The sequence below is a fragment of the Gouania willdenowi genome, chromosome 24 (assembly GCF_900634775.1).
Source record: "Gouania willdenowi chromosome 24, fGouWil2.1, whole genome shotgun sequence".
Taxonomy (NCBI): Eukaryota; Metazoa; Chordata; class Actinopteri; order Blenniiformes; family Gobiesocidae; genus Gouania; species Gouania willdenowi.
Window position 1 is genome coordinate 7,626,765 of NC_041066.1, and position 25,914 is coordinate 7,652,678.

At 36.7% G+C, this 25,914-nt stretch overlaps 2 protein-coding genes across 2 annotated transcripts in view; one reads left to right on the forward strand and one right to left on the reverse strand.

Annotated features, from left to right (window-relative positions):
- Positions 1-1,973: 1,973 nt before the first annotated feature.
- Positions 1,974-24,813, reverse strand: chrm5b (cholinergic receptor, muscarinic 5b). The gene is made up of 2 exons (XM_028439456.1): positions 24,064-24,813; positions 1,974-3,829 (listed from the first exon to the last, which is right to left on the reverse strand). Exon 2 carries the CDS (start codon positions 3,750-3,752, stop codon positions 2,220-2,222), a length of 1,533 nt encoding a protein of 510 aa, XP_028295257.1. The 5' UTR covers positions 3,753-3,829; positions 24,064-24,813; the 3' UTR covers positions 1,974-2,219.
- The window catches only part of aven (apoptosis, caspase activation inhibitor), a 48,126-nt gene continuing 26,921 nt past the window's right edge, over positions 4,710-25,914 (forward strand). The window contains exons 1-2 of the mRNA XM_028439457.1: positions 4,710-4,928; positions 15,060-15,231. Coding sequence (XP_028295258.1) covers positions 4,716-4,928; positions 15,060-15,231 — 385 coding nt within the window. The 5' untranslated portion in view covers positions 4,710-4,715. The remainder of the gene's footprint in view (positions 4,929-15,059; positions 15,232-25,914) is intronic.

The following is a 25,914-nucleotide window of genomic DNA, read 5'->3' on the forward strand; positions in this document are numbered from 1 at the left end:
GAAGTATCCAACCATCTGGTATGTGTTATGTTGATGTATCTTGCAACAGGTTTATTCATTTGTAATACGCACAAAGTCCAGCAGGGAGGAAGGGCTGGGATATATACAGCTTTAAAAACTAAAAACTGGATTTAAATTCATTTACAACAGTCCCCTTAACCTGCTCAAAAATGGGATGAATAAATACAATCACAAATATAGAGTTTTTTCTTCTGCCTTTTGTGGTATTTTGAAATCCTTTTTTGTCAAACAAACAAAAACAACTTCTTAAACCTCAGGTTCAGTAATGACAGTGATTCTCCATTTGAGTTTGTATTTCAGCGTTTAGATCAATGAGCACAGATTCATTCACAAAGCACATTTTCCACTACGTTCAAAACAAAAGGCGTGGCGTTGTTTACGCAGGTCAACCAGACATCATTACATCAGGAAGGTGCAGATGTTTACAACATGGGCATCAGGGAACAAATACGCATGTACAAGGTGGTGTGCTTTTTACAGCAGTGGAATGGCACGAGTCATATCACCGTTTCACATACAAATGTACAGATTAGCCCTTAAAAGTCAAGCTCAAACACTTACAAAGAAAAAAAAAACTTCTGTCTTTTGCACAGCCTTTATTAACAGTTTCCAACATAAAGTGTCAAAAACAACTGGTGAATTAATAAGATTGTTACCAAAGTGTAGACATTGTTTTTTTTTTTTTTGATGACGTGACAAAATGATTGTATTTAGTGACATTATACTGTACCATCCGATGTTTCTAGTGCCACATGCACACGTGAAATGAGACAGATGGCTGTTCCAGGATTCTTGGAGAACATGCTATGTTAAGACTGGGCCTCTTGATTTAATGCTGTACTCCATGATACAGACATTATATAATATTTGTTGCTGTATGGCTAGGATCTGCATTCTGCTCCAGTCAAAAGTTTCTAACTTTGACTCATGCTCCTGTTTTTTACATCAAAAAACACTTGTGGCCAGACCTCTTTGGAATGTGGTGTACAGTACTTTGAATCGCTATAGGTTTCCACAAGCTGATGGTGCTACTGGGAAACGGATTAATAATCATAATTTGGTTGATCTCTTTTGCTAAATGTCCTTGATAGGACTGCAATACTCAATTTCACCCATTTCTTCACAAGAACTTGAAACCTTGCTGAGTCAGTATAACCACCCTGTGTCTTAAAAGAAATAACACAAGTCTTGGTTCCAAAAAAACAATGCAGTGTTAGGGTTAGTGCACAATGTAGTGTTAACCTATGACCACATACGCCGACATGGTTCACAGAAATGTTGTGTAGGTCACTGCAGAGAGGAACAGGCTGAGTAAAGGGTACCTGTTCAATTCATGTTCACAACATCAATCATATGTGGTAAAATACCAATCTGATAATATGAATTTAGCTGGTGTAAAATCAGTAGTCAGCTGCCAAAGCAAAGAAAGCACAAAAAAAAATTCAAATCTACACAATGTCACCATTAGACCACATTGGAGTCTTTTGTTTTACAAATCATGGAAACTAAATCAACTTCACACGAAAAGCTGAAAGAAATGAGATACTTGATTGTCAGTCCTTTTCGAAACCAGATTGTTTTGAGTGTTAAAACTTTATTCTGTGCATTACATGAGCAATGCATTGTGTCAGTAACTATATTACCTTACAAAACGGCAGTTACATACAATTTAAAATACAATTACAGTAGCGTGAAAAGGAAAATGCACGAGGTCCCATTGTTGCGGAACTATATACATCAACCGTATTCCTGTAGGAGCTACTTCCTGATCATGGTCGCAACTTCCTGTGTGAGCGTTAAATGACACACAAAAGAAGTGGTTTTACTCCTAAGAAGCTTTACTCCTGATTGTTGGACTGAGAACTCTGTCAAGCCTTTCACAATAAGAGCCACCCACTGCTGTTTACATTAAAGCAATATTAAACGGTACATTAAATAATTTGACACGTACTGAAATATTTTTAGAAAAAGCTGCATTTTTGTTTCTTGATAGACAGGAAGTTGTGCCTGTAACCATAGCGACAGTAGCACTTACTGTCTTAGAAATGATAAAATGCCTCATCAGATGCAGCTCATTCTTACTAACTTTATATTATACGTTGAAACCACAGGCAGAGCTTCATGCTGCAGATGACCAATAGTAAATGTACAAGAAAATCCAACATTTTTGGAAAGTGTCATGTGACTCCTGTGTCACATCAAGTCATTTTATTGTTGACGTTGGGGTTCTGTCCACCCCAGTACAGTTTATCCTCACCTCTCTTCTTCTTCCACTGGCAGAGCAGTAGCATGCGGAAGGTCTTCTGGAAGGTCTTGTTGCAGAGGGCGTAGCACATGGGATTGATGGTGCTGTTGACGTAGCACAGCCAGTAGCCCAGGTGCCAGAGGGAAGTCGGAATGCACTCGGCACAGAAGGTGGAGATGAGCACCATGATGTTGTACGGCGTCCACGTGAGAATGAAGGCCAGCAGAATGGCACTAAGAGTCTGCGCAGCCTTTTTCTCTTTCACCAGGACCATCCGCTTTCTTTTGGTGATCTGGCTCTTCGGGGCAGAGTCAATGGGTTTGGATGAGGTGGAAGCAGTGGAGGGGGAGCTGTTCCTGCCAGGTGGTTCTGCTTTGGGTGTGCATTGCTTGGCTGCACTGGCAGAGTTCCCGTTTTTACCCTGTGAGCCTGGTCTGAACTTATAGGAGATGCACTTTGTACTGTTCTTCTTTGGAGGAGTTGTAAAGTACTGGTCATCTGTGAAGTCAGTAACCTGTCCATTCTTGTCACTGGCTGTACTGCAGCGGTCTCTGAACGATCCCCGGGGGGTCTCCACAGAAACATGATGCTCCTCTTCCTCAGACGACGTATAGCTGTTGAAAGACGTTATCTGATCTCCTTTCACCCACGCTTCATCTGACCTAGTGGTCAGTTTAGTCACATTACTTTGGTTAGATGAAGACCACGAAGCCTGGCTCTGGTCCCTCCTCTCTCTGGTGAAATGGAAACATGAGTTGATGATTGTTTTCTGTGGTTTGCTTCCTTCTGGAAGGGTCTCTGCTGTGAGACCCTGCAGCTCTGCAAGATCTTTTGTCCTCTTTTGCGTCTCCTTGTAGATCCTGCAGTAAAGAATGGTCATCACAGACACTGGGATGTAGAAGGCAGCGATGGCCGTCCCAAACGTGATCACTGGCTCTGTCAAGAACTGGATTTGGCAATTGTTCACTTCCACGGTTCTCTCTCCTACAAAGTACTGCCAGCACAGAATGGGCGGTGCCCACAGGACGAAAGACACCAACCAGGCCAGGCCGATCATGATAGCAGCTCTCTTTGGAGTTCTCTTTGCCCTGTACGTCAACGGCCTCGTGATGGAAAAGTATCGGTCAAAGCTGATGACCAAAAGGTTCATCACTGAAGCATTGCTGGCTACATAATCTACTGCTAGCCAGAGATCACATGCAAGATTACCAAGGGACCAGTAACCCATGAGTATATACGTTGTGTATAAGTTCATAGATAGCAATCCTATGATAAGGTCGGCAACAGCCAAACTCAGCAGATAGTAGTTGTTTACTGTTTTAAGCTGGCTGTTTACTTTGAAAGACAGCATTACCAGCATATTTCCAACTATAGTTATTAAGCTGACAATGGCTGACACTGTAGCAATGGTAATAACCTCCAAAACACTGTAAGGAGCAATGTGGTCTGAGGAACTGTTGGTCAAAGAGCTGTTGTGGAGATCCATTGTTCTGTGTGCGTTGTTTGTCTGTTTTATGGTTGAAAAGTCTTCATGAGAGCCCCCATGCAGGCACGGCTTTCTTCCTGAGTTAAAAAAAAGGAGGAAAGGAGCAAAGATGACAACACAGAATTTACATTTTCTTTAATTAATTTAACATTTAGTTTAAAAAAAAGTATTTACACTGGCTGAGCCTCAGAATAGACTTTAAAGTTCTGCTGCTGGTGTATAAATATGTGAATGGGTGAGATGTTAGTCAGGTATGAACCTGCAGGTCTCTCAGATCTATGGACACAGGTCAGATAGTGGAGCCCAGAGCTCACAGCAGAAATCAGAATCAGAATCAGACATGGTGATGCTGCTTTTAGTTGTTATGCTGCAAAGAAATGGACATTTTATTTACAAATGTTATCAATAATCAGTGTTAAATTATTCAGGTGTTCAAAGGAAACAGATTTAGCTTGTTCCATGTACCAGTATTCTACAAGTTCTTAAAAATAAATAAATAAATAAATAAAAAAAATAAATTACTGGTTTAAAAACTCTGTTTTATGCATCTATACTTTTAATTGAGTAAGACTGAAAACAACAACCGTTTTTTGTTTTATTTGATATTTTAGTTACATGTTGTTGTTTTGTATTTTAGTTTTCATATACTTATCTAGCTATCCATTCTGGAGCAAGTTTTGTCTTTAACCCATACATATGGAAAAACGCTTTAAATAAAATGTATTATTATTATTATTATTATTATTATTATTATTATTATTATTATTATTATTATTATTATTATTATTATTATTATTATTATTATTATTATTATTATATCCTGTAGATTGATGGTAAGTATAATTGTTTGATTTCAGAAAGTGCCTATGCTTCTCGGAACGATGATTAAAACAAAACGGAAGTACGTTTACCGTGAGCTGTTTTTGGTGTAACACCCATTAAGAAACAGCGTGAGCGTGTCACATGCTAAACTGTCCCTCCAATGTTTTATCGGCGATGGAAGGCAGAGTAAGCAGAGGCAGGGGGGGAAGTTGGAAAAGAGGCGGACGGGGAAGAAACGAGGGAGAAAGTAGTGGTAGTGAGCACCGGGGTAGAGGGAGAGGAGGACAAAACCGAGGGAGGAACAAACACGACCACCACCGGGGCCGTGGGCGTGGAGCATTCTTCCATCAGCGGGTGAGTGAGTGTATGGTGTTATGGTTCAACTGGTCACCGTTGTAACTTGTGATTTTTTTTTTTTTTTTTTTTTTTTTTTTGCTTTCAATGATTATCATATTCTAACGGTATGCACAGCTATATTCGCCCAAAAAAGGAATCAAATATTTCGATTCAGTTTATACCAAGCTCACAAGTATGTTTCCAAAGAGTATCATCAATTTAAAAATGCCTTTGTCTTAAAATGAGCTTGGTTGTTGATATTACATTAATTTAAACTTGCCAATCCAGTTCAATGAAATCATGAATGTAATTGGATGGTTTGTGTTTTGTAGATTGTGAATTAAGTGTATCTCTTCATCCTTCTGCAACTCTTTAACATCATTTTAATCTCACATGATGCTGTGATATATCCCCAGCATGTTCATACTAATTATAAATTGATTACAGCCGGACAGATCATCTAATTTAAAGTTGCCCGGGATGATCGTTTTTTAGTTTTTCTCATCAACTACTGACGCCATTATGCACAAAAACACTGCCAAAATACACACATCTGCTGTTTTCACGGATTTGTCTACGCATACGGAAACGTGGGTTCGAATCCTGGTGTTGCATATGTATTTATTCATTTTAACATATTTAACACGGCAAATTCCACCTTTAAAAATACATATACGAAGAATTTTTTTTAATGGTATTTCCAGGGTTAGGGTTAGGAATTATGGGTTAAGATTAAAAATACATTAACGGAAAAAAACATTTTAGAGCATTTCCTGGTTTATATATAACTGACGGTACTGTAAGTCACGTGGTGCACCTATCACGTCACCTAAAATGGTCAAAGCTCACGAAAACGATTATCTCAGGATATGACGATAGTGCGATTATCAATATATTGGTCAGAAATCAATCTACGATAATCTATGGCATAACAAAAAACAAATTAAGTGAAAAAATACAATTTTTATTTTACATCTCTGAAAGACAATAAATTGAAAAAGTGTCCTATGAACAGTGACACTATTTTAGTGCAACTTTTCTGTAAATAAGTGTCAACATACCAATGTAAATGTAGAAGTATCTCCAATAGTGCTTTCTGTAAACAAAAAATAGGGTCTTTCTTACCAGTGACACCAATATCGTGCAATATTCAAGTGGTTCCTTTTCCCAGAAAAGGTTTTGAAAATAAAATCTTAAATTAAAAAAAAAAGAAAATTAAATCGATACTTAGCGCGAGCATATCGATAATCGATTGTGCGAAAAAATATATCGCCGTATCGAGAGATTGTCACACTCCTATTCTCAAACTAACGCAAAGTGATAGCGGTGATAAAAACCAGGTTTGAGTATATTCTTTTGTATAGTAACTCAGTCAAAAGTATAAATGTGTTTATTTGGACCAATTTTTTCAGACAGCTTGTCCAATGCATGGAATTCATGCTTGAGTAGTTTAAGGAACTCAAGTGGAAAATCTGGTGAGTGGTTGTTTTTTGGGATAAAGAGATTTTCTAGGTTGTACAAAATTGGATGGCAGTGATTGTCTATGTAAGGAACTGCAAAATACAACATCATGAAGACATGGAATGGATGAGTGATGATAACACATAATTTAAAGAATCTCATTTTGTAAATAAGCGGCATGAAACAGTATTTAGTGGCTTCTGAATAGAATTATTTCTATAGTTTTTATAATTGACGATCATCTGCTGTTGTGGGACCAAGACTGACCCTTGTATTTTTAGTTCATGTTCGAATAAAGATCATTTTAATCATCATTTTGTGTATTTTGTTGTTGTTTGTTATTTTTATTATTCAGTATGTTTTTCTCTTATTTTGTGTGTGTTTTAGTGTCATTTTTGTGTTGTTGGCATTATTGAAATTATCTCTGTGTTTTTGTTGTCGTTTGGTTATTTGTGATTTTGTTTTGTATGTTTCTCTGTTATTTTTGTGTATTTGGTAGTGATCTTGTGCAATTTTTCTCTCAGTTTAGTGTCTTTGTTGTTGTTTGATGAATCACTGGTAATCTTTTTCAACTAAAAATAGACATTATAAAACCTCATGTACCCCCTGGCTTTGGCTGATAACTGCAGTTACACTAACAACCTTCGTGTCACTATGGAGTCTTATTTCTTGTTGCTGCCCTATGCTCCTTTAAACAGGAACCAAACACCAAATCTAACTTTTTTCTGATGAAAGCAAATGTATTTGTGTATGAAGTAGTGTTGTTGAAACCTGGCTGTCCTAGTCCAACTCTTGACATTTTATTAAAAGTATTTAAATTTGGTATATTTTGTAATGTAAGAGTGTCTGCCCTCTATGGGTTGAAACCCAGCTATTAAAAATGAATTTTGCACGGCGGAAAGGAACATGGGTGTCACTCTGACATCTGTTAAACACGCTGTGTCGGGAGAGCTACCAACATTACAGCTAAATCCCTGTTGACCTGCAATTTTTCCAATTAAAATTACAATCATTATTTACTCCCTGAAATCAATTACAATTACCTTCTCAATTACTAAAGTTCAAATTCAATTAATCACAATTACTGAGCCTTTAATGAATAGCTGGGGATCTAACGATTCACTCAACCCCGATACGATTCACGATTTATTTTACAAATGAGACTGTAGACAAAATGATGACTGAAAAATATTCATGTTTTTTCTTCAAAAATAAAAATAAAAATAATGTACTATTTTCTTTTATCTTTCATTGTGAAAATAATCCCTTGATAAACTATGCAAAACAATGCAATTTAATTAAAAATAAATCCTGAATGAAATAAATAAAGAAATAGTACAAATGAAGAAGAAGCCTATTCATTTAAATTCTAGCTCTACAGTAAACGATTCAAAACTGCATAATAGTTCCTTTTCTTTTTAAAAGTGCAACTGAAAATGTGTTTTGATGCCTTAACAATTGAACTTTTAAAACAAATCCCATATCAAAGAAATAATATAAATAACAACTATGGCTTTCATTCTCTCTCTCTTGTTTCTCTCTTTCCTCTCTGTGCTCCTCTTACCATGGATTTCACATGTTTTTTCTTTCTCACCTCTTTCATTTTGTCTTGGAATCCAAAATGCTTCCACACTTCTGATTTAAAACATGGTGGTGCGTCCTGAATTTCAAATTTTAAATAGATAGTGCCCTTTGCTGTAAAAATTATTTTTTTAAAGTACTGCAATTTCAATTTCAGAGTATCGATGTGAACTGACACCTCACGATTATCTTTACATCCTATTAATAACCTCATAGACCTAGCTTTCTTTTTTTGTTAGCTTTCTGTTAGCGACTTACAGCAGTATTTTTGATTACAACCTTTTGTTAGGCTTCCTAATCAATGAAAATATTGGTTTTAATATTTTTGGTGTGCTGTCAGTATAAACCCTTCAATTACATTTTATACTTTAAAATGACCCTCAAGAGAAGTGACCGATAAACTTGATATGAACATATTGACTACGTTGCAAACAATTTTTTCATTAGATTTCAATTATAATTATGTCATAATTGTAATTAATTACCAATTACGCAATTATAATTGACCCCAACCGTGGTTTGTTCCCACAAGCAATCAGGACCCTGAAACACATAGGGACACATTGCCCCATTACCCTGAACCTTGACCTTTATTGCGCTACCTTCTCTCTCGCCCCCAGTTTAAATCAATCAAAGGCACTTTACTGCTTGTGGTGGCTCACTGTTTGATTGTTTTACTATTTATTTATCCTTATTCATGTATTTATCAGCTTTCACGCGTACAGCAAACATCTGGATGCTACAGTTTTTTTTAACGCTGTCTGTTGCGTGTCTATGTCTATGTCTGAGGTCAGTACCTATTGTTCAACTGTTGTTTGTGTCCATCAAATGGCTGAGAAACACTGTTTTGTACAAGAGTACACTGAAATGACAAAGAAACTTGAACCTTGAAGCTTCAAGATGCAGCTCAACAGAGAGAGAGGCAAGGACGGCTCTGTTGAAGCATAGCTGTGAATATTGAACATAAGGCACGTGTCAAACTCAAGGCCCAGGGGTCAAATCTGGCCCTTTGGAGCATTCAATTTGGCCCACAGGAGAAAGTAAAAATGACAGAGAAAACCTGAATCCTTGTGTAAATAAAACTCAACATTTGCAGGGATTCACATTTTTCCCGGTGCTTATGTTGCATGATTGCAGTCATTTTTAATGTTAAACAGTGGAAAAAAACCACTCAAAATTCTTACAAAATCCTTAATTTTTACTCAAATTATGACATAATATAGCCATTGATTAAATAGAAATTGTTCACAATATCTAAGAAATTGAAAGTGAAAATCCTGTTCGGACTCATGTATCACTCATTGCTTAGATATGGCCAGTTTCTTACATATATTGTTATTTATTTATACCTAGAAGTGCAAATATAGGGCAAAATAATGTTGGAATGACTTCTTTTCCCACATAGAATCTGTGGCCCTCATGTGATCTCCGTATTTGGCCCCTGAACTAAAATGAGTTTGACACCCAGCAGAAAATGTAGAGGTTGCATTAAAAAATGTCTTTGCTGAGGTTTTTGGTTCTCAATATTTGTTATCATTAGGGGTGTTGGAAAAAAATTGATTCAGTGACATATTGCGATATTGCGTCTCGCGATTCTCGGATCGATTCTAAATGCATCCATATCAATCTTTTTTTTTTAATTTAAAAAAAAAAAAAAAAAAACATTTATTTAACCAGGAAAGTGTTTTCCACTGCAGAAGACATTGTAACTGCACAAAGAAGTGCGCTGAAACCTTGTTTTTTCAATAAAATCATAAAAATAAAGTATTAACTTTTTGCATTTATTTGTTGTTCTAGGCGTATACCTCAGTTAAGTTGCACTAAAGTCAAAGTTGGTTTAAAAGCCACAGGCAGATTGTATGTTATTTTTTATTTCAAGTTGTTGGCACATGACATGTTAAAGCCAATGTTTTGAGTGTAAAATATGCCAATAAAATATATTTCATACATAATGTTCTCATGAAGGTGTACACATTTACAGATTAGTTGTTTCTTAAGTCATATATTAAAAAAGAAAATCGCAATAATCGCTTATACTTTAATATCGGGATATATTGTATTATATTGTGACATGTATCGCGATACGAATCATATTGCCAGATGCCAGGCAATACACAGCCCTAGTTATCAGTTTCCTTGATTTGATTACTAATGATATGTATCGGTACCCGCCCTAAAAAACCCATGTCGATTGATGCTTAAATGGAGAGGTATAGTGAGTATTGAGTAGTTAGTTAGCAAAACATAGATGGTTCTTTGGAGATTTTATAGTATGGACTGGAATTGTCTTAACTGCTCCAGGAGCCCCGCCCATAATCAAGGTACTTTTTGAATTTCCAGCCCAGACGCACATCAGCAAAACCTCAGGGTTTAGTCATTCTTTAAATGAATCAGACATCCTTGTTCTCCAGCAAAGATTTCAGGTTGGAAAGTTTAAGGAACGCCATCATCACAGTAACTGGTCATCACAACGCTTGGCTCTTGACATTCACTCGTTTCTCACTGCATCTTTGCCTCAGAAATGACACGAGAGGCTTCATCTTCATTCCCATCGGGATGTTCCGTCAGTTGATAGCCGTGCCATGGTAACTACAGCTTTAGGGGAGAAACAATAGGAGCTCAGTGATTGCAATCATAGAAATGTCTTTTGGTTTATGGGGTCTTTGATTGCAATCACAAAAATCTCCTTTGGTGCATCCACAGTGACTATGTGCTGCTTTGATGATGCTGACAAAGAAAAACAACGTGCGTGCATTTCCATGGAAACAATCGCCGAAGATTTAGACAGCTGCCTCACCAAAAAGGATAAAATCTATGACTCAGACAAATTTAATGGGTTTGCTTGGATCTGACGTCGATGTATTGTTGTCATACAGTGAGAATCTCAATTTGCTCTGAGCCTTTTGGTAGCCTAACTACTTCATATACACAAATGCTATTTGCTAATCACTTCTCTACCACTAAGTACTTAAACTATGCTCTGCTGAGTCAAACCGACAAAACAAATATATTAAGTTAAACCACTGGTTTGAAAGCCTCGAAAGTAAAAAACAGAGTTGACTTTCTGTTTTTAAATAATAAGAGAAAAGTGGTTGAGTGGTGATGAGTAAAAAGCATCACAGCATGAAGGTCATCAGCAAGTCTATTATGTCTGTGGCAACTTTTACTCTGGTAGGATCTTGCCCCAAGCTCAGTAACCTTGATGTGGAAAAAACGGGTATGGAAGGTTTATGCATTGGTGCCTTGTTATTGTTGTTTAGTCGCTACTTTCTGTTTTTGTTGATGAAATATTTGGGTTTTCTGAGTTAATATAAGCACAAAATTATTAGGGGTGGGGAAAAATTATAGCTTTACGATACATCGCAATTTTTTGTGACGATATAAAAAATGTATTAGTCTTCCAAAATTAATACTACTATAATTTTTTGGGTGTTTTTTTTTTAATTTTTTTTTTTTTTTTTTACAATGGCTGTGATCATACAGTAGGTTGAAGGGATCGTCCACTGTTTTTACAAATGTGGCCTAAAACCTTTGAAATGTCCTCATTAAAAGATCTATGCCTAACAAAACACATTATTTTGCACCATATTCATTTTTAAAAACTTTTAAAAATGGGACTACTTTATCTTTTTTGAGCCATGTTGAAATTACAATTACGCGAATCGCCCCTTTTAGTCCATTGAGTTCTATAGGAGTGAAGCATTCAGGATCATTTAGCAGCTTTTTCAGTCAAAATGACAACTTGTGCTGCTTTGGGTTGCTTTAAAAATTAGTAAAAGGTTAAAAAAAAAAGTTGATGAAAACCTTTTTTGTTTACCAAAATTTAATGAACAAAATCCGTGATCTGATAACATAATGGACTCAGGGTAAAATAGTCCAACTTTTAAAAGTTAATAAAACAAATATGCTGCAAAATAATGTTTTGTTAGGCAAAGATCTTCTAATAAGGACATTTCAAAGGTTTTAGGCCACATTTGTAAGAACAGTGGAGGATCCCTTTAACACTACATGTAGTTTTGTGCATCTGCAGTTGAAATCCAATTTGAAATACATTTCCGAATGACTGACTTGTAATGTGCATTTTATTTTGGTAACTATGACTCGTATACTGTTTCTAGAAGTGTATGATTAAATGTTTGTTTTTGGATAGGGATAACTTAAATATGGAATCTTCTTTACCATCGAATCATAATAATAAATCAGAATCTCAATATATATATGGAATTGGCAGTGGCACTTGGGACAAAAGCATTTTTTTACAGCCCTAAAATACATTTTATACACAATGATATTATTTTTGCAAACCCAATTAAAGGTAGTGATGCACCGAAAATTCTGCCACCAGAAAGTTTTTTTTTCTGCTATTTTCCACACTTTTTTTTCCCGGCAAAACAGGATATCATTACGCACTTGTCTCAATACATATGAGCTCTAAAGCGTCTTATAAGCAGAGACAGAAAATGGAGTGAAGACATTGAAAAGTTCACTCATTTCAGATTTATGTTTCTGTCACGTCGACGCCGTTGCTTTGCGCAGCCCTCTGACACTTGAAGTACGCCTCCAAAAAATCCAAACAGCTCAGCATCAGAAGTATCAATTAGGCTTTATAGTCTGTCAGCACACGTTTCACCGAGATCCTCTGCACTTCATATACTGGTATAAAGAGATCATTACTTTGATATGGGTATAAAGCAGAGCACAAAAGAATGCAATGGATGAGGAGAACCTGCCTGGAGACAGAGTTCAGAGCTGACAGCGAGAGACTTGTCAGTAACAGATTTCACTGTAATAAAGCAGATACGCTGATCTTCATCACCAACTTAAATATACTTTGGGGCGGATTCACTAATATCTGAAATGAAGTGTGATAAACCGGTTGTGTCCCTTATTCCTTTGGTGATGCTGTTTCCTCACCTGCTGTGGGAAATTCACTAACATTGTGGCGGTAATAGCTGTGCGTATAGACGTGGTTGAGACCGCCCTATTTAAATGAACATTTTGCTTGTTCAACGTGGACAGGTGAGTGCACAGAAGCAAAAAAATTACATTTGAAGAAGTGAAATTGAAGGCAACCCATTTTTTTTCATCTCCACTGTGTTTTAGTGTCAACATTAGCTGCTGCCATGATATCTGTGTGTGTGTTTGTCACCCACAAACTGTTTCAGATTTGTTGACTTGCATTGCGCCCACTGTATTAGTTTATTTGCATTTCCTCCTCCCATTTTTTTGCACCCCTTATGAGTTCTGCCTAATTTATATATTCATCAGAGGGAAACACGCTAAGGGGTCTATTCTCCCGTCTGGACTTAAACGCTTTTTTGTGCGCCTGCAGTTACATGCTTCTCTCTTATGCGTATTCTACGGTCCAGGCTGCTGACACGCCCACCGCGTGTAAGGAGTCCAAAAGCGTGTATGTGTGAATGAAGGCGGGCTAAAGGAAAGAAGGCAGTGATGTCAATTTTTTCGGGCTGTCTAGAATTCACGGAACCTGGAGTTCTCCCAACGCTTGTAAATGTCATTGAAATCAATGAAAATGATAACGTTCACTTTTAATTTGAAACGCCTTCATTCATAAACAATCTAACAGGTTGATTCGATCAGATCATTGAATAGATTATTGCAGTGTGATTGAGTCACGGTTAAAATTTCTTTCCTTCATCATCATCATCATCGTCATCGCTGTAAAGCGTGACCGAGTTAGATGCGTTGGAGATGTGAGGAAATAACCCGGCCACAGAGCGTCCTGTTTTAATACAAAGGGATGTTTACAGTGAAACAGAAATATTGGCTTCCATAATATGCAGTTTTAAATATAAATTGTTTAAAGCGACCTGAGCTGAGCCTCATTAAAATATGTGTGGGAACAGTTTGTGGTCCATCCTTATCCGCATATGACAGCTTGTCTCACTCTGTAGTGGATCAAACTGTGACTTTACGTTGGACATAGTATGAAAATAGTTGAATCACTGTGACCAACGTGGACAGAAGTCTGCGTCTGTCAGAGTTTTAATTCATCGTGCAGCAGCAGCTGAGTGATCACAGCTGCTGCTGCTGCATGATGCACGAGTCTGTGTGCCTTCAAATGTAACTAAGTCTATATTTATAGTGTAATATAATGTTTTACCTTATCAGGGTGCTGCACTTATTCCAGGGTTAGAAGTGCGTAAGAGGAAAAGGACTTGCACACACCGGAGAATGCGTATAAAGCCAGATTTGAATGGGAACACCCACATTTCAGGGCTGCTCCACCCACAGTGCGTAACTGGGATGGAGGCGCGCAGTGAGTGATTTAGTACAGGTGGAGAATAGCACACAGCCAAAAACAGCGCCGCTGCGAGGCTTTTTGGACTTACGCAAATGGGAGAATAAAGCCCTTAGTGGATTTTGGACGCGCTGTACCCCTTATTACGGCATGGAGTGACGTTTGCACACATTTTAATACCCCTAAACCTTTAGTGAATCCGCTGCCTTGTGTTTTAATGACGGAACAAATTTAAGTTGACTCTTTCAACAGCCCATTCATTATAGGCCTGTACAATATTATTTAATGTATACATAAGTGGGCTCAAGTTAAAGATTTTATTTTGTATTTTATTTTTATTTTATATTGTCCATTGTTGGAATGTCAGTGTTAAATAAATATGTTCAAATATTTTTCATTGATTTATTCTTTGAAGCATTAATAAATGGAAATGCTTTAATTTTACTGAGGTTAGTATACATTCAGAGATTTAAATGCAGTGGCACTAATAATTTCTTTTGGTTTTCAGCCTTGGTTTTCTTATTTTCTTAAATCTGTCTTAAATGAAGGTTTCTGTGAATAGTTTTGCTTATGTTCTTGATTTTGTTTTCATGAAGTCAACATGGGACTCTTTCATAATGTTATAGGAAAACAAACTGTCACTTTGTGTGTACTTTGTGACATTTTGTAGACTCAACGATTAGCCTTTGCCATTTCATCTTGTTCAGTTTTCCATGTCAGCTTCTGGATTAATATAATATTTGTTTTAGGGATCAACTCTTTAGCCTTTAGGGTGGATGGCGTGCCTTCAGTCAAAACTCCAGACCTTTGCCTGCCTGCGTGTTATCCATTCTACTCTTTTTCAGCCTCATGATGAAGGAGACCCGTTAGAGGAGGAAGATGACAAGCCTGAGACGTTCACCAGTAGGAAGCTGGAGTCAAACTGGGACCGTTATGAGGCGTCTGAGAAGCAGAAGCCAGATGACGAGATGCCTACTCGCAGAGGGACCGATTTCCACGTCCTCCTGGAGTCAGCAGGTGAGATCTCACATGAAAAGTCGAAGGCGGATGTTTGTTTGTCTGACCACACCCACTTATCTACTTAACTCATAACCACAGAGACCAGCTATATATTTGACTTGGGCTTAGTGAGCAGCTCATTGTAAGGATGTTACACAATGGTTTTAAACAGGATTGGATTTTTGGACGTATTGACTCAGATTTTGAAGTGGAGGAAACGCAAAGATGGCAAAGAAAACAAATAATGGTTCACACAGGGAAAAGCCATGAAAGCATCTGTGGATGGTTGGATGAACAGACAGGATGGATTAGCTCAAACTGTCAGCTGAGCAGCACTGTCTGTATGGAGTTTACATTTGACAAATGAATCCTGAACAATTTTTTTTACCAGTTTCTGCTTCAGTGAAATACAAGATTTCTCAATTTTCATCTTTCATTAACATTTCAGTATTAGTTTCTGTATTTGTTTAAAGAAAGTGTGGACTCTGGACTCTACAGTGAAATGACTCCATCGGATTTCTTGTTTGCTCATTTCAACCTCAGGGGTCCCACAACGTTTGGGCTCCTGGGCTCTTTACTGTATTTGATTCTGTTCATAATTCTTTTCATCAAAGGATCACACCTGAGAGAGCTGAGCCTCAAATAGAGCAGCTCATTGTAAGGATGTTACACAATGGTTTTAAACAGGATTGGATTGAATCAAATATTGGATTGATTCTCAGCTTTAAGTAAGGCAGACACAACCAGATCAGTTCGTTTTCAATGGGTTTAACTATAACAGGTAGTATTGAATGAATGAATGTTTGAATTTGATTAATATAGTACAATAATACAATTTAAATACAAATTGTATTGAAAAAAATATGTAAAATGTATTCTTTTTCCATCTGCACACTTGTTAATACATTTCATTAACTGTTGAACACCAGCATTTCTGTATATATATAAAAATTAAAATCAATGTCAAATGCATCTATTATCTCAACCTAATAATCATGAATAATTGTATACATTTTAGGCATTTTTTTTTGTTTTGTAAAGGAAGTTAACAACTTAAATTCATCACTGAGACCATTCCATAATTTTACACCCACAACAGAAATATTTAGACATCTAGACTTCACATTTGTCCGCACATTTGTATATTCATAATTATGAATACCTTATACAAATTATACTTACTCTTTCCTACTTTAAAGTGGTCTTGGATACTATTAGAAACATTATTTTTTATTTTATGCATTATTTGTATTATTTTAATATATAGAATGTCCTGCAATTTTCAGGTTTTTAGTTTAGTAATAATAATAATAAATGATAATAATTTAGTTTAAGTTATTTTATAGTTATTGTTTAATTAGATCCGTGCAGGCAGGATTTAACAAAGTGGCTGATGTTGTGTTGAATCAGAGACTGTTATCTGTTATCAGCTTATTAACTGGATTCAATATGCAACAAAACTGCTCTTAATCAATAACCGGTGTGAACAATAAGCATTGAACACTATATGATATACAATATTGTATAAAATAAATACAAACCCATGTGAGATCCCTTTAGTATGTTCTGAAGGGACTTAAACATGTTCTTAGTCATGACTAAGCATTTCTTTCTTTTACATTTATTGCATGTAATACATAAATAAAGCCGAGATCAGTGAAATGTTAGTTCTCAGTGTTGACCAGTAACTGGGCTTTAACTCTCTCTCACTTCACTGCATATGTTTAGAGTTCTGTTTTGTTGACACAATCCATTTTTGGCCTTTAAAGTGGGAGTTGAAGTTTATTTATTTATTTATTTATTGCATTTAGAGACGTTTTCTACATCAACGCTGGAGAGCAAATCTCACTCCTCTCTGCTCCCTCTTCTCTTAGCTTCTTTTTAGCACAAGTACAGGTTTCATAATGCACTGCAGCAGGTATTCCAGTACATAACTGGATCAAAAGGTTACGCAGCGCCTGGAAATCTTATCGAACATCACTGGTTGGCATTTAAATCTGCAGCAACATATTGAAACCCACATATGGCAATAGGCTGGTTTGATATCAGGACATTTCACCTGTTGCACACACGCACAATACTACGGACAATTTAGTGCAGAATTAAAAACTGTAACACATTTGTAAACTGACTGAGGTCCTGGTTAAATGTGGTTACCTTTGTGAGGTGGCACAGATGTTCCCTTACAGTTACAATGATATTATCTTCCATGAACAAACACACTTTTCTATGTCCATGTGTGTCCTGTGTGATTGTTGCCACAGCAGCCTCATGCAGAACCTTTATTTTGAAAGACAGCCTTCATGTCTAAATGAATAGAACTAAAAGAGTTACATTAGTTTTACCCATGTTGGAACACTTGTTTGTACGGATCCCCCTAAAGGGACATGCAAAAAAAAAATACAGAAAAATAAATGAAGACAACTTTTGAGAGATCCCTCAAAACTAGGTTTTGCAATTTTTTTAAAAAAATAACTGAAATAAAAGGAAAAAAAAGTTTGTCCCCCTTTTTCCACAATGAAGTCATCCGCAGTGCAGGATATTCATCTGTTTATTGATTTTTACTTTGAAATCGGGTAAAAATATAACGGTATTAAATATTTACTTTCACATTATTGATTTTAGGTGCGTAAATGAGCAATTTCAAACAATAATGTCTCAAAGTTTGCACTTCGACATATAAATGATACATAAAGTATGTATCGCGCCGACATTATCCAAGCAATAAGTGACAGATACTGTATCTGCCCAAGTTTTCTTTTTTAAATTTCATTCATTTTGTAACTAATTATTTAATTTTGGGAAATTATGAGAAATAATTTCAGTTGAGTCCTTTGAACAATTTGAGATTTAAAATGACTGCAGTCATGCAGTAAAAACATTGGAAAATTGTGATCCTCCACGTATTGAGTTAGTGTATTTTAGAAGGGCTGAGATATCTTCAACAGCATTATTTGGTAATTTACACATTAATCAGTGGTTTTTTTGTCTTTTGTTTACTTTCTCTTGCTGACCGAATTGAATGGTCGAAAAAGCCTGATTTGGCCCCTGGCCCTTGAGTTTGATACATGTGCTTTTAGGGCTCCATATGTTTGACATCTGCTGACGGGAACATTTATTGTCTAATGCACAAAGCAGGTGTTTCTGTATCACAGTAGCTATTAAGCATCTGGCCTAAGGATGATGCTGTATTTACATTAAATGGAAGATTGTCATAGAGAATACTTTGTCCGGTCCCCAACAACTATAATACGGATTTGTCTTTTTATGGGCTTTGAATATGTGTGAAGAAATAGCGGGCAGAAACAAAGTGAATTTTGTTATTTCAATTTCTTTGCGCTAATCATTTTTTACTATTGGTAGTTTCTTTACTTGGTGCTGAATGGGAAATAAAATATATATTTGACACAAGGAAGTTAATCTATGTACTTGAATTGATAGTGAAAGCTATAAGGTCTTTACAGGCACAGTGGTCTACAGTATATTGTGGCAGATAATTTTATTGCTCACAATAATGCACTTTACGCTTACAACTCAGACCATTTCATTAGCTTTTAGATGTATGTCCTGCTCATTACATACTGTACATATCCATGATGACACTGTTTTACATGTGACATAGTCACAAATCATATATATTTTCCTGATAAGTATGCATTGTTGATTCTCTTGTGACATTTATGGGATTTTTATGCCCTGCCTCCAAACAGTGTTGTTTTATACTTTAGACTTTAATTGCACACTGTATATGCACTTTGTCCAAAATAAACCGAGAAAGAGACTTTGTAATTATATTTTTTCTCCACTAAGTAAAATAAACATACATAGATGATATACTGTAAGCTGGCAGTGTGAATGAGTGTCATTAACAACACGAGAGCTTACGGCGGCACGCTTCCTTAAATTTATTTTCATCAACAATTCCTTTTGCAATAGTTGGGTGATTGAAAAATCACCGTAATTATAAGTAATCAAAGCTCGAGCTCATTTCCGACAGCCCCATCACTCAAGCGACTTTTCTTTTCTGAATCCAGTTGTTGAGCCCTGTGCGCTGATATTTACCAGCTTTGGGATTCACCGCCATATTTCTTCATTCCTGTTGACAACCTGTGCTGAGCTTGATCCTTTGCATGCTTCAGAGCCAAGCCATGATGCAATTTTTATTTATTTTCTCATCTGGGGTTGAGCTGTATTTACGGGATATTTGTCACGTTATTAGACCGTTGAGGGATTGCTGTAGCAGCATCGCTCTCACTCCTTCCATTTTAGTGCCATTTCTGTGAGTTGTTTGACTTCTCTTTCTCAAATCGGTGTTTTGCCCACATTGCCAGATTAGTCATGGCGTACAGCAACAGACTGCCACTCTCTGAGGGATACTTAATTGTACGTGGGAGGTGATGCTTTAAAGAGCTGTTCTCTGGCCAATTAAGGTAGCCATGAAATCAGGATTTTACCAGACAAAGCTTTTTTCCTAACCTCATTTTATGTTAGTTTTGAGTTTTGATTTGTTTTAAATCAGGAGTCAAATGGCTCCCACCCTTTTTGTCTTGAACTTCTTATAAGAGCAAACATCCCAGGGCATAGAGGTGGAGAAAAAAAGAGATTCCCTACAGAAAGGTGGAGACAGTGGTGGTGAAACGGGATTATCTACTTATTTCGACCACATTTTCTCTGGTTGACAGTTCGCGATGGAAACTGATTGCTATAACAGGGCAGTTTATCAGCTAATATTATCCTGCATACAGTACATGCGTGCATGCATGTAATCTTTGTATGGTATCCAGTGTGGACTGCCAAGTAAGAATTTCATTGTATAAGGAAACATGTTTCCTTACTGTGCACATGATGATAAACATGTTGAATCTTGAATCTTTGAATTATACAAGCTGAGTTTGAACAGCCTCTAAAACCATTGCTCTAAAGCAAGTGTCAAACTCCGATTAGTTCAGGGGCCAATTTCGAACCAGTTTGATCTCAAGTGGGCTGCAGATTATAGGTTGAGGGAAAAACTATTTTAGCATCATTGTGTCCTAGTTTTCAAAATCAGTTTAATGCACTTCAAAAAATTTGAGTTGTTTGTGAAAAATTGCATCTATTTCTACAATTTGCGATTAAAAATGACTGCATTCATGTGATATAAACAAAGGAAAAAATAATTCTCGATATCTACAACTGGATTAGTTGATAATTTACATGATAATTCAAGGGCCGGATTTGGCCCCCGGGCCTTGAGTTTCACACATGTACCCCCTGAACCTCTCTTCAAATTAAAACTACCCCTTTCTTATTTCACGTACCCCTTGTTTTATTCACTTGTTGTTCACATGTTGGCCTCTGAACTTTCCTCTACAGCTTGAATAACAGCATCTTAGACTTGTTAATACGGTTTATTCCAAACCAATTATTAATTGTCTTTATGGATGCATCTATTTAAACGACATAATGAATTACTTCCTACTGTGCATTCATAAAAAATGTATATCAGACAATATATTTGCTCCATTTTTTAAAATAAGTTTGATAAACTTCAAATAAATATTTTGTAAGAAAATATCCCACATTATTTAATATCCCACATTATTATTTATTTATTATCAAATGGTGGAAGAGCTGTCTGCTGAGTGTCTACAGTGTCTGAAAAAGCCTAATAAAATTATTTATTAATTTGAAGGGAAAAAAATAAATAAAATGTATTCCCTACAAGGGGCTCAGGTACTCCTTGGGGTACACATACCCCTGATTGGGAATCACTGCTCTAACATAAATCCAAGTGATTGTAGACTTCTTCAAATCCTAAAAATTTCAATTCACAATCCTGTGAAGATTTATTGTGAGTTGTTCAAAGTGATCTTGTGGGGTCTCTTAATGCCATGTGTTAACTGTAGGTACTATGGATTCCTCCTACGGTCTCTTTTACATTCTGTTACATTATTACATTTAGAACTGTGAGTTCTTTAATGTAAATATGGCCCTAAAAATGTTTTGCTAGATCAATAATGGTTTCATTATTTCAATTCAAAATATTCATTTAATACAGGGGATTCAAACATCACGATTATCTTATTTAGACATATGTCGCAATGCATTGAACAACAAGATCCGGTACTTAAGTTTAATAACTAATTAGTTACTCCTGTCATACCATTTAGGTTTTGGAGGAAATCTGCTGCACTGGAAATCAGAGCATTGTTTTTATCATTTCACACCAAAATGCTAAAGATTGCATATCTGCAACCAATGCACGTGTAGATATTTATTAGAGATATGCTGATAAGGGGACAGATTACCTTTTTGTCAGATGTAGACATTAATTTGTATATTTAATTGTCAATAAACTAGTTTGGTAGTGGGATGACTCTGAAAAATTGATTATGTAGCATGGATGTTGTCCTTGGAAAAAGTGGAGTCCATGCTAAACCAAAGTAGGTGGGAGGAAGTCTGTTGTGTCATTGGCACAAACTCCAGCCTTCAGTAGTGTGAAAACACAGATCAGCTCTTCTAACATGGTGGCTGTGACGGAGAAATTACTCATTGAGCAAAGGTTTGCGGGAAAGATCTTGTGTTTCACAGTCAGAGATGATGACCATCGGTACATGTAGGGCAGGAAAGACTTTAACAGCTGCACAGGTTACTGAAGCTGTGTAACCATTTTACTGGTAATTACAGCTTTCACCAAAGCTCTGCTCACAGCTGTCAAAACATGGTAATACGAATTCTAGGTAATTGTTGAGGCATTCTTAAGAGCCCAGGATCAAAATGCTATTGGTAATGTTTTTGAGCATTTTACTGTTTTCCTTAGGATTGAAGAATGGAGCTGGCTATAGAGAAATGTTGTAAACAGATTTAGAATTGAATACATTTCTGCTCTCACAGATGGTTCCTAAGTTGCCTGTTGGTCCAATCATTTGAAGAGGTTTTTTTTTGTTGCAGTTGCTTTTTTTGACTGTAATTGAATTTTGTCTGGTGCTGAAATTTGAGAAATAAGAAAACTAAATGAAATGTTCTTTTTTTTTTTAAGACAGAGATGGTTACATGACAAAGCCTTAATCTACTACGACTCTGAATCCTTTTAACGCTAATCATTGCGGGTTGTTTTTGTAATTTTAAGCCTTTAAATTATTATGAGTATTAGAGAGGTTCTGGAAAAACAACAGAAACATTGATCACTATAGATTAATGGGCCCCCATGAGGGGTTTCTGAGAAATCTCAGGGGTCAACTTAGTTCTTGCGTTGTTGTGGGTTGATTGCGCTGTTGCTATGGGCAATGCACACATGGTGGCTCACATTGTGTGTGTGTGTGACTGAAAGGAAATGGCCAGCTAGTTATTTACATCCAAACACATCTATCTGTACACATTAACACAAGAATCAATCCTCCTCCCCCGCAGCCGTAGTTTACCGAGGCAGCTAATGGGCACCTATCAAGCCTCAATCATAATGAGACAAAAGGAAATCACATTAGAGCTTCAGTGAATCGGGTAACCACATTGACGAACACAAGGACGTTCTCCTAACTGAGATGAATCGTCCCAATCAAGGCATTAATTTATATGTTCCGGTGTCATTATAGATACGTGATTAGGTGTGCACAGGAGACTGGCATCAAATCAAAAGAAGGAGGCTATTTGTGATGACAATAGGAAGCATAATACCACAGGTGCCGTGTAGTACACTTCTTTTCCATCTGCAAATTATCAATTATTCCATCAATTAATTGAGTAATCGGACAAAATGTACTTGAGCTTAATTAAAGCTCAATTTTGAATACACAACAAAAAATATGACTGATCACTTCATGTTACCAGACCTTTTGTTTCCTTTTGAGAAAAATTTACGTTCGTTTATTATATAAGTATTATGCAAAGTAGAAAATACACGCACCTTTTGAGTGAAAATATTCCACTACATGTGGGTTCAAATTAAAACGACAAAAGCAGGCATGGTTTAAAAAAAAAAAAAAGAAGTATATACATGCATACATACATATTTCTTTTTTTTTAATGATTTTTCAATAAACAAGGCTTTGTTCTCATAATCGACTTTCCACATTCTTCAGCAACCTGCATGTTTTAAGTGAAAGTGTAAATCCATTCGTCAAACATCTGATAAGATTTAACTACCGTAGTTATTGTTTGTCATTTACTTTACATGATTCCTCAAGGGCCCAACTATTGGTTTGTTTTAATAATAAGTTACACGCTCCACAAGAGTTATACACAAATGTTGATTAATTGTTTTGGTTACACACACACTGTCATAAGAAAAACCAGAAAGAAAAAAAAAAAAACTTTTTTGGTTTCAATGATGATATTAAAAGCAATAATAATAACATTAATTTGACAAATTTCAGTTGGAAATGCAACATTATAAAATTATTTTATACTAGGTTAAAATTCCTTCACTTTTAGGTTTTAAATTGCTTATTTATTAGCCCACACATTATAACATTACCTAATATAAATCTGAGGAACGACTTTAAATCGTTGCCTTTAATAAATGCTACTCCAAGCAGTAAATGATTTTGACTTAATTAGACTATAGTGTTTAAATGCCTTCAAAGGGTAAAATGTAGTAATTCTTGTTTTTTTTAATAATGTAATACTTGTGTAGTTGAACATGAGTTGTCTTTGTAAATTGTTGAACCTTTAGGGACTCCTGATTACGATCAGCTCCTAGTAAGTGATTATTTATTGTAATAACTCGGATGCTTTTACAATTCAATGATAAACATATGATCATGTTAGATTTCTAAAAGCGTTGCTGTGAACAGCTTTGCCGAGTCTTTTGACAGCTGCTTTGTGAGCTGTTTAATTTCCTGCCATAATAATCACATCAAACAGAATACTCACTCTGTGTGGCTCTGTCATAACACAATATGCCAGCATTGATTGGGCGTTTGGCCAAGTCTTTGATTCGCGGTTTTGGTTTTACTCCGTCAGTCAGCCGCGCAGAGTTTGCTTAGTTTCCTTTGCTCTCTGGTTTCACCTCAGAGCATTTTCCTCACACCTTCCCTCGCCGCCTCTCTCCTTCCCTCCACTCTCTTTGACTTTTCCCTCTGCACTCTTCTCTCCAGCGAGGTGAAAAACACACTTGCCAAATACAGGTAGGTCATCACACCGTCTCTCACCCTTATCAGTTGCTAAGTAGAAGGCTCTTCAATGAAAATGATTTGATCAACAGCACCGGCGTCATGTAGTTCACCAGTCCCTCTCATAATTCTGAAAGGTCAAACGGCCGGGGCGTCAGTGTCTGTGTCCATGTAACAAAGAACCAAGATGTGTCTTTAGGTGTTTTTCTGTGAAGAATCCGTTTCCAGAACGATGGTTGACACAGCAACTATTCAAAGCCTTTTTTCGGTAACCCAGGTAAAAAAAAAGAAGAAAGTGAAGAAAAGCAGTGACAAGTCCATGTCAAAAGTTTTTGAGACGACTCCAAAAAGGTAAATTTCTTCAATCCTCAGAGCTGGATGAAATTAAAAGAAAATGTGTTGTTTGACTGGCTTTAACTGCATGAATGCAAGCTGCTCAACGAAACCATCCGAAGCTACTCTCGTGAGCAAATTCCCACATTGATGGAAGCCTCATGCTGTATCTCACCACTAGACAACATGTAAGAGGTGTGAGGAGGAGGAGGAGAGCGGGTGGAGGAGGTAGGGGAGAAGGATAAAACCAATGTGCAGGAGGGGTTGGAGGTGGAGCCAGTATGGGGAGTAAGCAGCCGTTTAGGAAGAGCTGATGTTTGCATTCTTGATGGCAGTGCAACAGATATGCTGTCCACACATAAGCCCTGACATCACATTTAAGCATGTACTTTATAAGCAGATACAATCCTTAGAAATATCCCACATCTTGGTAGAGCTTTTTAAATGTCTCAAACAGCCACACACTGAGTTTCAGAAAGTGCTTTGTGTTGCTTTTTCTTTGACCTTGCTGTGCAGATAAGCCTCTTGCTGTTACAAACGTAGATGGAGAATGAACAGTAACATAGTAATGGCAATGTGTGACTGTGTTGTGATGGGTATATGGTAATGAAAGGCCAACAGTTGGTTTAAAAACATATTTTTGATATCTTTGCCTGCTCAGAGGTTTGTGTTGGGTGTGTTTGCTATTATGAGAACTAAAATATCAATAGCATGAGCTAAACTAAGCTGCTACAGACAAAAGATCAGAAAGATCCCAGTCCTTCAGTTCCCTAACAAATGTTAGAAGCATTGCTCCTGGAAATCTGGTTCTGTTTAAGTGAACTTCAATTCTCTTCATTCTGCATGAAGCCAGCCATTAATGCTCAATACGCTTTGTCAGACGTGTGAGATCCAGAAGCTGATTTTCTTGCTGTTTAATGTCAGATGCCCGAGCAGCTCATCATTTCAGTAAACACTGTCAACTCCAATGGAAAGTATCTCAGTGCCTGCTGCCATGAGCCTAACAGTTGTCATGTTGTGGGAGGAAATTCACTGGGAAGTTGTTAGTGTTGCTGGGTGTCATTTTTGGCAACTTCTTTATAAGCCACATTGGTTTCCACACATTTGCGAGCAATTAAAATATTTTTGTGTCCCATTGATAAAATCTGAGTTTAGCAAACACAAAAAACAAAACTCTCACCTCATCTTGAACCATTAATGAAGTAACAAGTTATTTGAAGTGCTGCATTCATCCTACTGAAGTGATTTTGTAGAAGTCTCAATTTGAGTAGAATGAAGA